The sequence below is a fragment of the Dermacentor albipictus genome, chromosome 10 (genome assembly GCF_038994185.2).
Source record: "Dermacentor albipictus isolate Rhodes 1998 colony chromosome 10, USDA_Dalb.pri_finalv2, whole genome shotgun sequence".
Lineage (NCBI taxonomy): Eukaryota > Metazoa > Arthropoda > Arachnida > Ixodida > Ixodidae > Dermacentor > Dermacentor albipictus.
Genome location: NC_091830.1, coordinates 76,030,810 through 76,043,095, shown reverse-complemented (window position 1 = coordinate 76,043,095; position 12,286 = coordinate 76,030,810). Strand labels below are relative to the sequence as shown.

Below are 12,286 nucleotides of genomic sequence, written 5' to 3'. Positions count from 1 at the left end.
CATCATCATCATCAGTTCTGTAAATTGTTTGTTATAGTATATTTAAAGCGTTCAAGATTGATGTGTTTGACGTGGTTGTCAAGCATATCACTAGTATGCGAGTAAGACTTAAGAAGTCATTGTCAATATTGCAACAAATTAGCCTAAGCTGTGAATTTATACATTAAAGGGACACTAAAGCGAAACAATAAATCAGTTGAGACTAATGAAGCATTGTTTGAGAACTCTGCAGGCAGTAATTAAAAATAATTTGATTATTAGATGAGAAAAGGAAGGTCGAAGTATCAGTTTTTCAATTTCGCGTCGAAACCCCAGCGCCGCAACGTCAGCGTGACGTCAGGGATTCCAAAGTGTGTTTTCGCATTTGGGCCGCGTTGGCTGAATAAAGGTGCCCCGAAACTTGCCATGTTTAATATTTGGTACCTTTAGAACACAATGTAGTCAATCAGTACCGCTATATAAAATAAGTAGGCCCTAGAAGATGCCTTCAAAATCCAAGACGTCACAGCCCCCAGGTGCGGGAACTTTTGCAGGCGTCGCAACCCGTATTTCGTTATCGCGCTTTTTCTGGCTAACCAAACGTCTTACCGTTGTGAGAGTGGTGTTTTTGGTGTTGCAGAAGGGTAATTTACTGATGCAGAAGAAATAATTTTGCACTTTAGTCTCCCTTTAAGCTTACCCGCTGTAGAAGCCCTAACGGATACCGCTTCCCCAACTGCGGTACCTGTTTTAGTTGCAAAGTTACGGATTTTTAAACTACTTGCTGCGACCTTTCTTTGACTTACCGATTTTTAAAAGTTATTGTAAACGATGTGGGCCTTCAATCGAAATTGCGCTTGCAACAGTCACTGGAATTTACCTTTCTCTCTGAAATGCATCCAACTCCGTTCAGACCGGTGGAGCTTTTGTGTCAGAAAATTATTTTTGCGTATTACGTGTATTTGATTAAGTGACCCTCTAGTTGGCCCCGAGCTAAAGCTTCCTCTTAATGTTACAGCGCACGGTAGCCTACGGTCTTTGAAAGGCAAGCGTCCTCGATACACCAGTGGCGGCCATTGAACATTTGCGTAGATATAGAATAGCATGCCATTTCCTATGCAATAATATAATTCTTCAAAGCATGCCACTATTACTGGAAATAATTGCTCCAACTTTTTTTATGCCCTCAGCATAATCTCTTTCTGAAAATTGTCTGTTTCAATGTAAACTGTATGATATCCATGGTATTTTTTATTACGTTGTCAAGTTTCGTCTTCCCTCCTTGCTTTAACCACCGCCTTCTAAGCCAATCACCTGTAGTGGGCTAGAGCTACTTTTTCAGGCGGCGAGAAGAAGAAGCAATTACTGGTGTTCAACTAAACGAACAACTTTCTGAATGTTCTTTCGTTATTTGTTTGTTTTGATAGTTCTTTCTTGTTTTAATCGAATACGTAATACTTCAAAACATTGAGTAAATATTTCGGCACGCAATTCGTGGCTGACCCTACTGTGGGTATGAGCCATAATGTGAGGCCATCATCATTATCATCTGGTGTTCCTTTTGTTGCAGGCCAGCCTTTCTCTGTAGGCCAGCGCGAGTGCTTCTCTGCAACGGTAAGGTTCACTCGATTGACTCCGGTCTTGCACTACCGCCGAATTATTAGCGTTCACTACCTGTGCGAGCCGTCATTTTCTGTAACCGCGACGACTGCAGCCCCGTTGGCGCAAATGCGGAAGCCGTGCATTGGCATCAGTGTCGCCGTTTGTTACTGCGCGAAACGAGAGCGACATGCCCTCCTCGTCCCTCTGCCACTGCTCTGCTTATAATAAGGAGGGGGAAGGGGCTTGCTCGAACAACTGACGAAGTGGGGGAAGGAAAATAATCCGAATAATATCTGCATATTCTCTCGGCCAGGGGCTCAGCAATAGTATTCATTCGTTGATGCGAATAAACTTTATTATTATTAAGTACGAAATTCTTTTTGCTCCCCTTGTCGGCGGCCTTCGACCCTGAGCCAAAGCAATTATCAGCAAATCTGATTGGAACATCCGGGCAAGTTGCGAAAACGAGATCGCGCGCGCAACGAGACGAGACCGCATTACTTACGCTAGTTACTTCCCTAAGAAGTTACAAAAAAAATATTGCTTCCGATTTCTTTCTAATGTTCGTTCACAACATTACTCAAGCTGTAACTTGTAGCGCGCTCAAATTTTATTTGTCATTTCCGATGGCAATGTTCAACATGGCAGATACAGGGTCATATATGCTTGACGCAGAGTGTTATTACCAACACTAGCGTTCCTTAAAGGGACACTAAAGGTTACTATTACGTCAACGTGGACTGTCGAAATACCACCACAGAAACCTCGAAACGCTTGTTTCGTGCCAAGGAGAGACTTATTTTAAGAGAAAATGCGTTCCGAAGCGTCCGCGTACTTCTAGCGCAGTTCAATTCGCCCGCCCTCCGATCGAGGAGTACTGACATCATGGTCTCATGTGACGTTGCGCCATCGGTGAGTAGAACGGCGTCCGCAGACGGCGCTACGGCTTTTCTGCGCAAAACGCAAACGCGCGGCCAGAAACAGAGTCAAGACAGAGCCGACAGCAGAGCGAAAGCGGGAGTATGGTGGCTAGCGGAAGGAGAAACGAATTACGTCCCACATTACGTCCCACGGCACACGGAGAGTCCGTTTTCATTAAACTATAGGCTGCGGCGAGCTCGCAGCCTGGTCGGCGTGGTCTGTGAGAAGTGACGAGCCTTTTCGCACTAGCAACAGGGTGTAAAAAAGTGCGAATCGACGCAAAACTCGGCCTAGAAACGTGCTTCGCCACAGCCAGGGCTCTATACGACCCAAGCTGGCACGACCCAGAGGTCATTTTCCGCACCGCCACCAGGCGCCGCTACCATACCTCAAACTCCAGCGCAAGACGCCCATAAGCTGGTACTTCATTCTATGACGCAAACTTCGAGGCTCGTCGCAATGGACCTTGACACCGACAGATTGGCTCGCGATGGTGGGCTCAACTTCAGCGATTTGAGCACCGACGAGCGCGACCTGCTGCTGAGGGCTCGCACTGCCGGCGTCGTTGCGTACTACGACGGCGGCCTCGACACCGGCTCTCCGGAGCGGGAAAGCCACGAGGGCTTCCCACGACATCACATGGACGCGGCATTCTCGCTGCTTGTTCCAAATGAAAGTTTCGCGAGCCAGCAGAACCCTCACAGCGCGACGCGATAACGAAACTACTGAAATTCCAAAGCGTGCGCGGCGCAGAGTCGAGCGCCAGAGTCGAGCGAAAACGAAACCTTTCGAACACCCATATTACTGAAGGGTAACGCCAAAATGTTATTTTTTATTAGAATCGAATAGACGTAGACAATCAGCATTTTTTCCGTCTTATAATCGAATGAAATGATATTTTTAATACGAGTAGAGTATTAGTAACACAAATTATGAGAAGTCCTTTCTTCATCGGGCTAGTACCGGAATGTCGCTGGGGGGGGGGGGGGGGGGTCTCAAATCGTGTCATGCATTTACCTCAATTTCTCGGTTACTAAAGCTCTGTTCGCGATTAAATTGACGCCTTAGACGTTCTAGAACATTGCTCTACCACTTTAACTTGACTTTCTGGTAACCTTTAGTGTCCCTTTAAGTCCCCGGGCGCGTCGAGCATTGTCCACGCCGGCAGCGCCCATCCCGCAGCGAACGCCTGTTTGACCGGGACGAGACTTGCCCGGAGGGTCTGTCTGCGAGAGGAAACTACTGCGTCCATATGGACCTGCGTGTGGTATGGCGTGGTGCGGTGCGGTGTGGTAGGGTGTACCGTGGCGAACGTGCACTACACCTACTTTAAGGTTGTGGCTGTAGTATGAACTCTAACAATCTGCTTACCCGGCAACGACTCCATTCTTACATCCACCCTCGATTACGGGAGAGCCGGGATTTTTTTTCATTGTCACTAGCCGATGTTGCAGGCCTAGTCACGCAATCGGTTTTGTTGGCTCTGTCAAGCCCAGTATTGTACGTACCACATTGCAAGATAGCAGTTAATTATTATTATTATTATTATTATTATTATTATTATTATTATTATTAGTAGTAGTAGTAGTAGTAGTAGTAGTAGTAGTAGTAGTAGTAGTAGTAGTAGTAGTAGTAGGAGTAGTAGTAGTAGTAGCAGTAGTAGAAGTAATAGCCAATCTGTTCCAGATGTCGCTGGCGCCTTCGCCCTACACTTCTGGTCTGTGTACGATGAAGGCTACAGGGACGGAGTTAGTGAGCTTTCCAATCACCCTTGCCTGGATTCAAATCTATCTGTCTGAGAGGAACTTATCTTTAAGAGAATAAAACGCTTAACAGCGTCTCTATGGTGCGGTCCTAATGAACACAGTCACTGCGGAAAGTACGTACGCCATTATAGGGAAACGAATGGTTTCATTTTTTCCATCTTTTTTCAAATCATTAAATCCTGTCACCTAAAAACCTGTTTTTAAAAGGCAGACGTGAATATGCAGCTCGTAAGCTACTTTGTGGGACGAAATGTGCGTTTATCTCGTGCGTGATGCATTTTCGGGGGTGCTTGGAAATTGAACTCCCCCGCCCATCCACCTCACTTTTTTCTCTGTACCGCCACCTCTCTACACTACACCTCTTGTGCCCGAGTGCATTTTGTCTACTAATCGTATATAGCGGTACAGACTGACTACATTGTGTTTAAAGGAACCAAATATTAAACACGGCAAGTTTCGGGAAGCTTTATTCAGCCAACGTGGCCCAAATGCGAAAACATACTGTGGAATCCCTGACGTCACGCTGACGTACCGGCGCTGGGGTCTCGGCGCGAAATTCAAATACTGATACTTCGACCTTCATTTTCTCATCTAATAATCAAACTATTTTTTTGAAATGACTGCCTGCAGGGTTCTCAAACTATGCTCCATTAGTCCAAACTGACTTATTGTTTCGCTTTAGTGTCCCTTTAAGTGGGCGTCGCCACCCGTATTTCGTTATTGCACTTTTTCTGGCTAACCAAACGTCTTATCTTTCTAAGAGTGGTGATTTTGGTGTTGCACAACGGTATTTTACTGATGCAGAAGAAATAATTTTTGCACTTTAGTCTCCCTTTAAGCTTACCCGCTTTAGAAACCTTAACGGATACCGCTTACCCAACTGCGGTACCTGTTTTAGTTGCAGAGTTACGGTTCTTTAAACTACTTGCTGCCACCTTTCTTTAACTTACCGATTTTTAAATGTTATTGTAAACGATGTGGGCCTTCAATCGAAATTGTGCCTGCAACAGTCACTGGAATTTACCTTTCTCTCTGAAATGCATGCAACTCCATTCAGACCGGTGGAGCGTCTGTGTCAGAAAATTATTTCTGCGTATTACGTGTATTTGATTAAGCGACCCTCTAATTGGGCCCGAGCTAAAGCTTCCTCTTAATGTTACAGCGCACGGTAGCCTACGGTCTTTGAAAGGCAAGCGTCCTCGATACACCAGTGACGGCCATTTAACTTTTGCGTAGATATAGAATAGCATGCCATTTCCTATGCAATAATATAATTCTTCAAAGCATGCCACTATTACTGGAAATAATTGCTCCAACTTTTTTTATGCCCTCAGCATAATCTCTTTCTGAAAATTGTCTGTTTCAATGTAAACTGTACGATATCCATGATATTTTTTATTACGTTTTCAAGTTTCGTCTTCCCTCCTTGCTTTAACCGCCGCCTTCTAAGCCATTCACCTGTAGTGGGCTAGAGCCAATTTTCAGATGGCGAGAAGAAGAAGAAGCAATTACTGGTGTTCAACTAAACAAACAACTTTCTGGATCTTCTTTCGTTATTTGTTTGTTTTGGTAGTTATTTCTTGTTTTAATCGAATACGTAATACTTCTAAAGATTGAGTAAATGTTTCGGCACACAATTCGGGGCCAATGCCCCACTGTGGGTATGAGCCAAAGTATAAGGTCATCATCATCATCATCATCATCATCTGGTGTTCCTTTCGTTTTCAGGCCAGCCTTCCTCTGCAGACCAGCGCGAGTTCTTCTCTGCAACGGTAAGCTTCACTCGATTGGCTCCGGTCTTGCAGTACCCCCGGATTATTAGCGTTCACTACCTGTGCGAGCCGTCATTTTCTGTAACCGGGAAGACTACAGCCCCGTTCGCGCAAATGCGCCTTGCATTGGCATGACTGTCGCCGTTCGTTACTGCGCAAAACGAGAGGGATATGCCCTCCTCGTCCCTCTGTTCTGCTTATAGGAGGGCGAAGGGGCTTGCTCGAACAACTGACGGAGTGGGGGAAGGAAAATAATCGGATTAATATCTGCATATTCTCTCGGCCAGGGGCTCAGCAATTGTATTCACTCGTTGATGGAAATAACTTTTATTATTACTATACATGAAATTCTTTTTGCTACCGTTGTCGGCGGCCTTCAAGCGACCCTGAGTCAAAGCCACAGCCGTTATCCAGCGAATCAAATTGGAAGATCCGGGCAAGTTGCGAAAACGAGATCATGCGGGGAACGAGACGAGACTGCATTACCTATGCTAGTTACTTCCCTAAGAAGTTACGAAAAAATATTGCTCACGAGTTCTTTCTAATGTTCGTTCACAACATCATTCAAGCTGTAACTTGTAGCGCGCGGAACCTTTATTTGTACTTTCCGATGGCTACGTTCAACATGGCAGATACAGTGTCGTATACGCTTGGACTGCCATCTTTTGGCGCAGAGCGTTATTACCAACGCCAGCGTTCCGTGAGTGGTGCGGCAGCGTCGAGCAGCGTCCACGCCTGGAGCGCCCGTCCCGCAGCGAATGCCTGTTTGAGCGGAGACGAGACTTGCACTTTAAGGTTGTGGCTGTAGTATGATCCCCAACAATCTGCTTAGCCGGTAGCGATTTCATTCATATATCTACTGTCGATTGCGGGAGAGCCGGGATTTTTTTCGTTGTCACTAGCCGATGTTGTAAGCCTAGTCACGCAATCGCTTTTGTTGGCTCTGTCAAGCCCAGTATTGTACGTACTACATTGCAACATAGCAGTTAATTATTATTATTATCATCATCATTATTATTAACATTACTATTATTATTATTATTATTATTATTATTATTCGTAGTAGTAGTAGTAGTAGTAGTAGTAGTAGTAGTAGTAGTAATAGTAGCAGTAGTAGTAGTAGTAGTAGCCAATCAGTTCTAGTTGTCGCAGGCGCCTTCGCCCTACACTTCGGGTCTGTGTACGGTGAAGGCTACAGTGACGGAGTTAGTGAGCTTTCCAGTCACCCATCCCTGGATTCAAATCTATCTCTCCAAGAGGAACTTCTCTTTAAGAGAATGAAACGCTTAACAGCGTCTCTATAGTGCGGTCCTAATGAACACAGTCACTGCGGAAAGAACGCCATTATAGGAAAACGAATGGTTCCATGTCTTTCATGTTTTTTTCAAATCATTAAAACCTGTTTCTAAAAACCTGTTTTTAAAAGCCAGACGTGAATATACAGCTGGTAAACTATTCTGTGGGACGAAATGTGCGTTTATCTCGTGCCTGATGTGTTCTCGTGGGTGGTTGGAACCTGAACTCCCCCCCCCCCCCACCTCACTCTTTTCTCTGTACCGCCACCTTTCTACACTACACCTCTTGTGCCCGAGTGAATTTTGTCTGCAGAAAGTCGGTACTGATTGTAACTGACGCAGTTTTTTTTTTTCATTCCAGACACGGCCTTCTGGACGTACCGCTGTTGTGGAACCAGTGCCCAGTGGCCGACACGAAAATTTTATCTCGAGTGCAAGATTTCGCATCGTGTTACGCCTCTTAAGAAACGCCCTTTCCAGCCTCCGTCGAGAATTTTCATCAGAGCACGGCCCTTGGGGAGCACGAGGCATGGGTATTATTCTCAGAATACTGAAAACAGAAAGCCTTCCAAGTATGGTGCAACATTCTCCCTGCACGAATCTTATCGGCGGTATTCAACGTGACGCGTGTGAAACGATGCTTGAACTCTTGGACGGCTCCTCCCGCTTCGCCCTGACCGAGGCAAAAGCCGAGCCGTCGGACGTCGCCCGCTGCGAGCACGTTGTCTACACAGTGGCGTTCACTTCTGACATGGATGAGCGTGCACCGGATGAATGCCTTGAGAAGGAGAGGACGGACTACAGGCACAAACTAGGGTTCGCGAACAGCCTCGCGCAGGCCTCCGAAGTTGTCCTTCGAGTGGATTCGCGCTGCGAGAACTTACCTGAACTGTGCTGCGAGAACGGCATGGAGGGAACTCCGGAGCTCTTCCGCACGCTCTGCCAGAGGTCCGTGAACGAGCTGGGCTGCTCGCTTTTCGAGGACCACTGCTGCGAGCCTTGGGTGGACAAAGACGTCTTTGCAGACATCAGCAAGAATTGCCAGCTACTGACTCAGAAGCTCGAGTTCCCGTACACGCAGGTGGTAGGTACGCCGCTGACAGCCGGGTTCTTGGACTGCACATCAAACGGTTCCATCGACCTGCATCCCGTGCATGTTCACGCCATACTTCAGGCTACCGTAACAGATCCGCTTGGCGACGCCTGTATGACGCGTAATACGCACAGGAACGATCTGCGCATCTTCCGGTACAGTTGCGAACAGGTACCTCCAACCACAGGCCTCCTTTTCCGTGATGTCTCGTACAGCTACGTCCGTCTCGAGAACCTAATGGAGCCGAGGGCGCTGCTTCAAACATTGCGTCATGCTGCCGATGCGGTTCAAGCCTACCCGGAAACCGCCTGCCGCTTCCTACGTGCCACTACGCACCAGGAGTGCCGGTATGACGTCAGATCACGTTCACAGGTTCTGCTGTCGTCTTCGCAATACATCAGTTTCCAGCGACCCTGGTGCGTGGCCGGCGACTGCCTGAAACTGAAGCATAAGCTCCTGCTAAGGTGCCTCGCCAACATCTCCGAGCTCAACCTGACAACCAGCCACTTCTCGTTCGGCGGCGACTTTTGCTTCGGCATGTATGCGGGGCTGTCCGAGCTGAGCTTGCTGGCGCTTCCAATGTGCGCCATCCTTATTTGGGAACGTTTGCTCCAATGGCTCGCGCGTGGCCACCGGTTACTGGTCGAGCTGGGCGTCGGGAATAGCGACGTTGTTCCCTGCACCGCCTGCAAATTACCGCGGATGTTCACAGAGCGTGACTTCGGGTGGCTACTCTGGGAGACGAGGCTATGGCGGCTGGGCATCGGCGAGACTGCGAGGATAACGACGGTCACGTTTCTGCTAGGTCGCCTTGTGACCGACCGTCACTTTAACCTGGACAGTTTGGCGAGTGACGCCACCTCTGTTTCCTGCCGTGGGTACTGCCAACTCATCTGCGCCAATCCCGGGCTCTTTCTGTCAACCATTGAGTCACTTCGGTTTTCGTTTGGCCATGAGTCAGATAAGTGATTCACAATGGCTCACTTTCCGGCGGTGCGATCCTCGTCGGCGCCGTTTCACGTGCTCCATATTAGGAGAAAAAATATGAACGTTTTGACGGTGTCTCCTGGCTGGCTGAAACTGAACTGACAGAAGTGGACGACTGCGAGCGGGTCGTCGAGAAGGTAGGGTTCACTTCTGACACGGATGAGCAGACAGTGGATGAGTATCGTCTGAAGTTCAGAGTACAGCAACGTTGTGTGACGTTGCTGTGTTCTTTAATGTGTTAATAACGCAATAAATGTCATTTTAGTTCGTCGCAATGTCCTTCTTGATTTTCTCTCTCTATATTATACACCAAAGTAGTAGTGATTGTGACTAAACTAGACAGAGAATAGATCTGCACCAATTGACTACATTGTTTCGTTGAAATAAAAACTGGTGCTGGTGCTCCTGAATTAGGAGGAAGTCGGGGAGGTCAGTTGAAAAGGTTGAAAAAGAACTGCTTGGGGAATCAGGAAATCTGCTATAAAATAAATAATTTCTTTGATCTATTTTCTATCCCGGCGTGACAGATCAAGTATCTTGAATTTCAGCCGTAGTGAACTGACGAAGGTTGTGTTAATTGTGCTTTGAAGACATTTCGTCTATACAATGGTTAGTTTGGGACGCCTTAAGCTGATTGCTGTGTTTCAGTCGGAGGCTCTGAAAGCTCCTTGAACTAGTGAATCAATGGCTCAAGATTTTTGCTCGAAACATTGCAGACGTGTCGCCAAAACTTGAAGTAGAACTAACGAATAATTGCATATATGCCGTAAATGTTGCCTAGCGCCTTGTTGCATGACAAGTGCTGTGCGTGTAGGGGGCGAAAAAAAAAGAAAATAGAATAATGATGGTTAGCTGCATGACCTCTGCTATGCTATCTTTTGCCATAACACCTACGCTACAACATAATTTCGCGATAAGGCGGCTTACTACTAGCTTACTGCTGGGTACTGAGGTGCTAATTATCAGTAGCAGCTTTTCGTCTCGGGTCCCTTCACTCGAGTAATCGGAAGAGTATTGTTACTACTATGTCTGCTTTTGCCGTGAGTTTCGTTTGACTGTGACAAGCTGCGCTTCATGCATAGTTGAGAGGCATAAGAAGACAATGGTTCTATTTAGAACCCAACTGTATGCTCGTTGATTTCTCAGAGCGGGAGCTTGACGAACAGGCAGCTTGCTAAACGACCTAGGAGCGAGATGGCTGCTGGCACGTGGGCTTGACACGTAGATCTATCAGGTTGAATTGAAGCAACTTTACGAGTGCGATGTGGCTGCGCAGTCAGCTGTTTCGGTACAGGGAGACGAGCCATGAATGAGGGCAAATGAGTGCGACACTTCAGCTTTGCGAATTCAGCTTCGCTAGATTCGGGCTGTAATTGTGCAAGGACACACGCGACTAGCGTCTTTTTAATGCGATGCAAGTTTAGGAATGATTGGGGCAAATTTTTGCCGTCGCCGTTGCTGTTGCCGTGATGTTCCGCATAAAATGGAGGTACGACAAAATGCTATCGCACGCCCCGCGCGGTATGCTGGGGGCGTGAGGGAAAACGTGCTTCGATGGGCCGAGAACGATACTAGACGCGATCAGCGAGACAAGAAATATACGGATCCCATGCACTGTGGAAATCGATGCAAGTGGAGCGTTCTGTGTTGTTTGCTTTGATTGGTGATAACTAGTGGTGATGATGTGTGGTGAGCCGATGTCAAACGTTACCGTGCGTGCCCTACTGCTGTTAATCTGCGTAGTGCACAGAACACACAGGTTGAAGTGTTTCCTTGAGGCGTTGTTGCGCGCCATACCTAATAACCTCTGAGAGAGTTGAGCGTTGTAATTTACCCACATGGCGCATCGCATCGTGGCGGAAGTATTAAACTTTAATTGTATTATGGGGCTGTACGTGCCACAACCACAGTGGGGTCGTGAGGCATTCCGTAATGGCGGACTCTGGATCAATTTTGACACTGTAGTGTTGCTTAACGTGCCCCCAAAGCTAAATGCACGAACGATTTTTATTTCGCCCCCGTTTAAATGCGCCTGCGGCGGTCGGGATCAAATCCCTGGCCTCGAGCCATGCCATAGCCGCAAAGCTACCGCGGTGGGCAAAGGAGTGTTGATTTGACGTGTCACCGCTTTCGTAGTTCCGCATAGACCCTACGGTGCGCATTAATGCGGCTCTGCTTCTGTGCGGCCTGCGTAAGTTGTCCGCCTGACAAATTTGCATGGTGTTCACTTTTCAGAAATGGCAGAAACGTACCGTGCCATATCTTGAACATAAATTTATCGAGTTTGCCCGCAACCACTGTCGTGTTTGTATATAGTAGTAGCGTGCAGCATGGCGTGGTGCGGCTCCGTGTTGGGGGGGGGGGGGGGGAGGGGTGGTGCCGTGGCGAACGTGCACTACACCTACTTTAAGGTTAATAATCTGCTCACCCAGCAACGATTCCACTCTTACATCTACTCTCGACTACGGGCGAGCCGGGATTTTTTTTATTGTCGCTAGCCGATGTTGCAGGCCTAACCACGCAATCGGTTTTGTTGGCTCTGTGAAGCCCAATATTGTTCGTACCACATTGCAAGATAGCAGTTAAGTATTATTATTGTTATTAATAGTAGTAATAGCAGTAGTAGTAGTAGTAGTAGTAGTAGTAGTAGTAGTAGTAGTTGTAGTAGTAGTACTCCCCCCCTACCTCACTCTTTTCTCTGTGCCGCCAACTTTCTACACTACACCTCTTGTGTCCGAATGCATTTTGTCTGCAGAAAGTCGGTACTGATTGTAACTGACGCATTTTTTTTATCATTCCAGACTCGGCCTTCTGCTCGTACGGCTGTTTTGGAACCAGTGCCTAGCGACCGAAACGAAGACGTCGTCTCAA

At 47.2% G+C, this 12,286-nt stretch overlaps 1 protein-coding gene across 1 annotated transcript; it reads left to right on the top strand.

The window, feature by feature from the left end:
- The first annotated feature begins 1,535 nt into the window (after positions 1–1,535).
- Positions 1,536–9,685, top strand: LOC135898822 (uncharacterized). Its single transcript, XM_065427989.2, has 3 exons — positions 1,536–1,593; positions 5,997–6,040; positions 7,697–9,685. The coding sequence occupies exon 3, from the start codon at positions 7,865–7,867 to the stop codon at positions 9,395–9,397; it is 1,533 nt and encodes a 510-aa protein (XP_065284061.1). The 5' UTR covers positions 1,536–1,593; positions 5,997–6,040; positions 7,697–7,864; the 3' UTR covers positions 9,398–9,685.
- Positions 9,686–12,286: the final 2,601 nt, after the last annotated feature.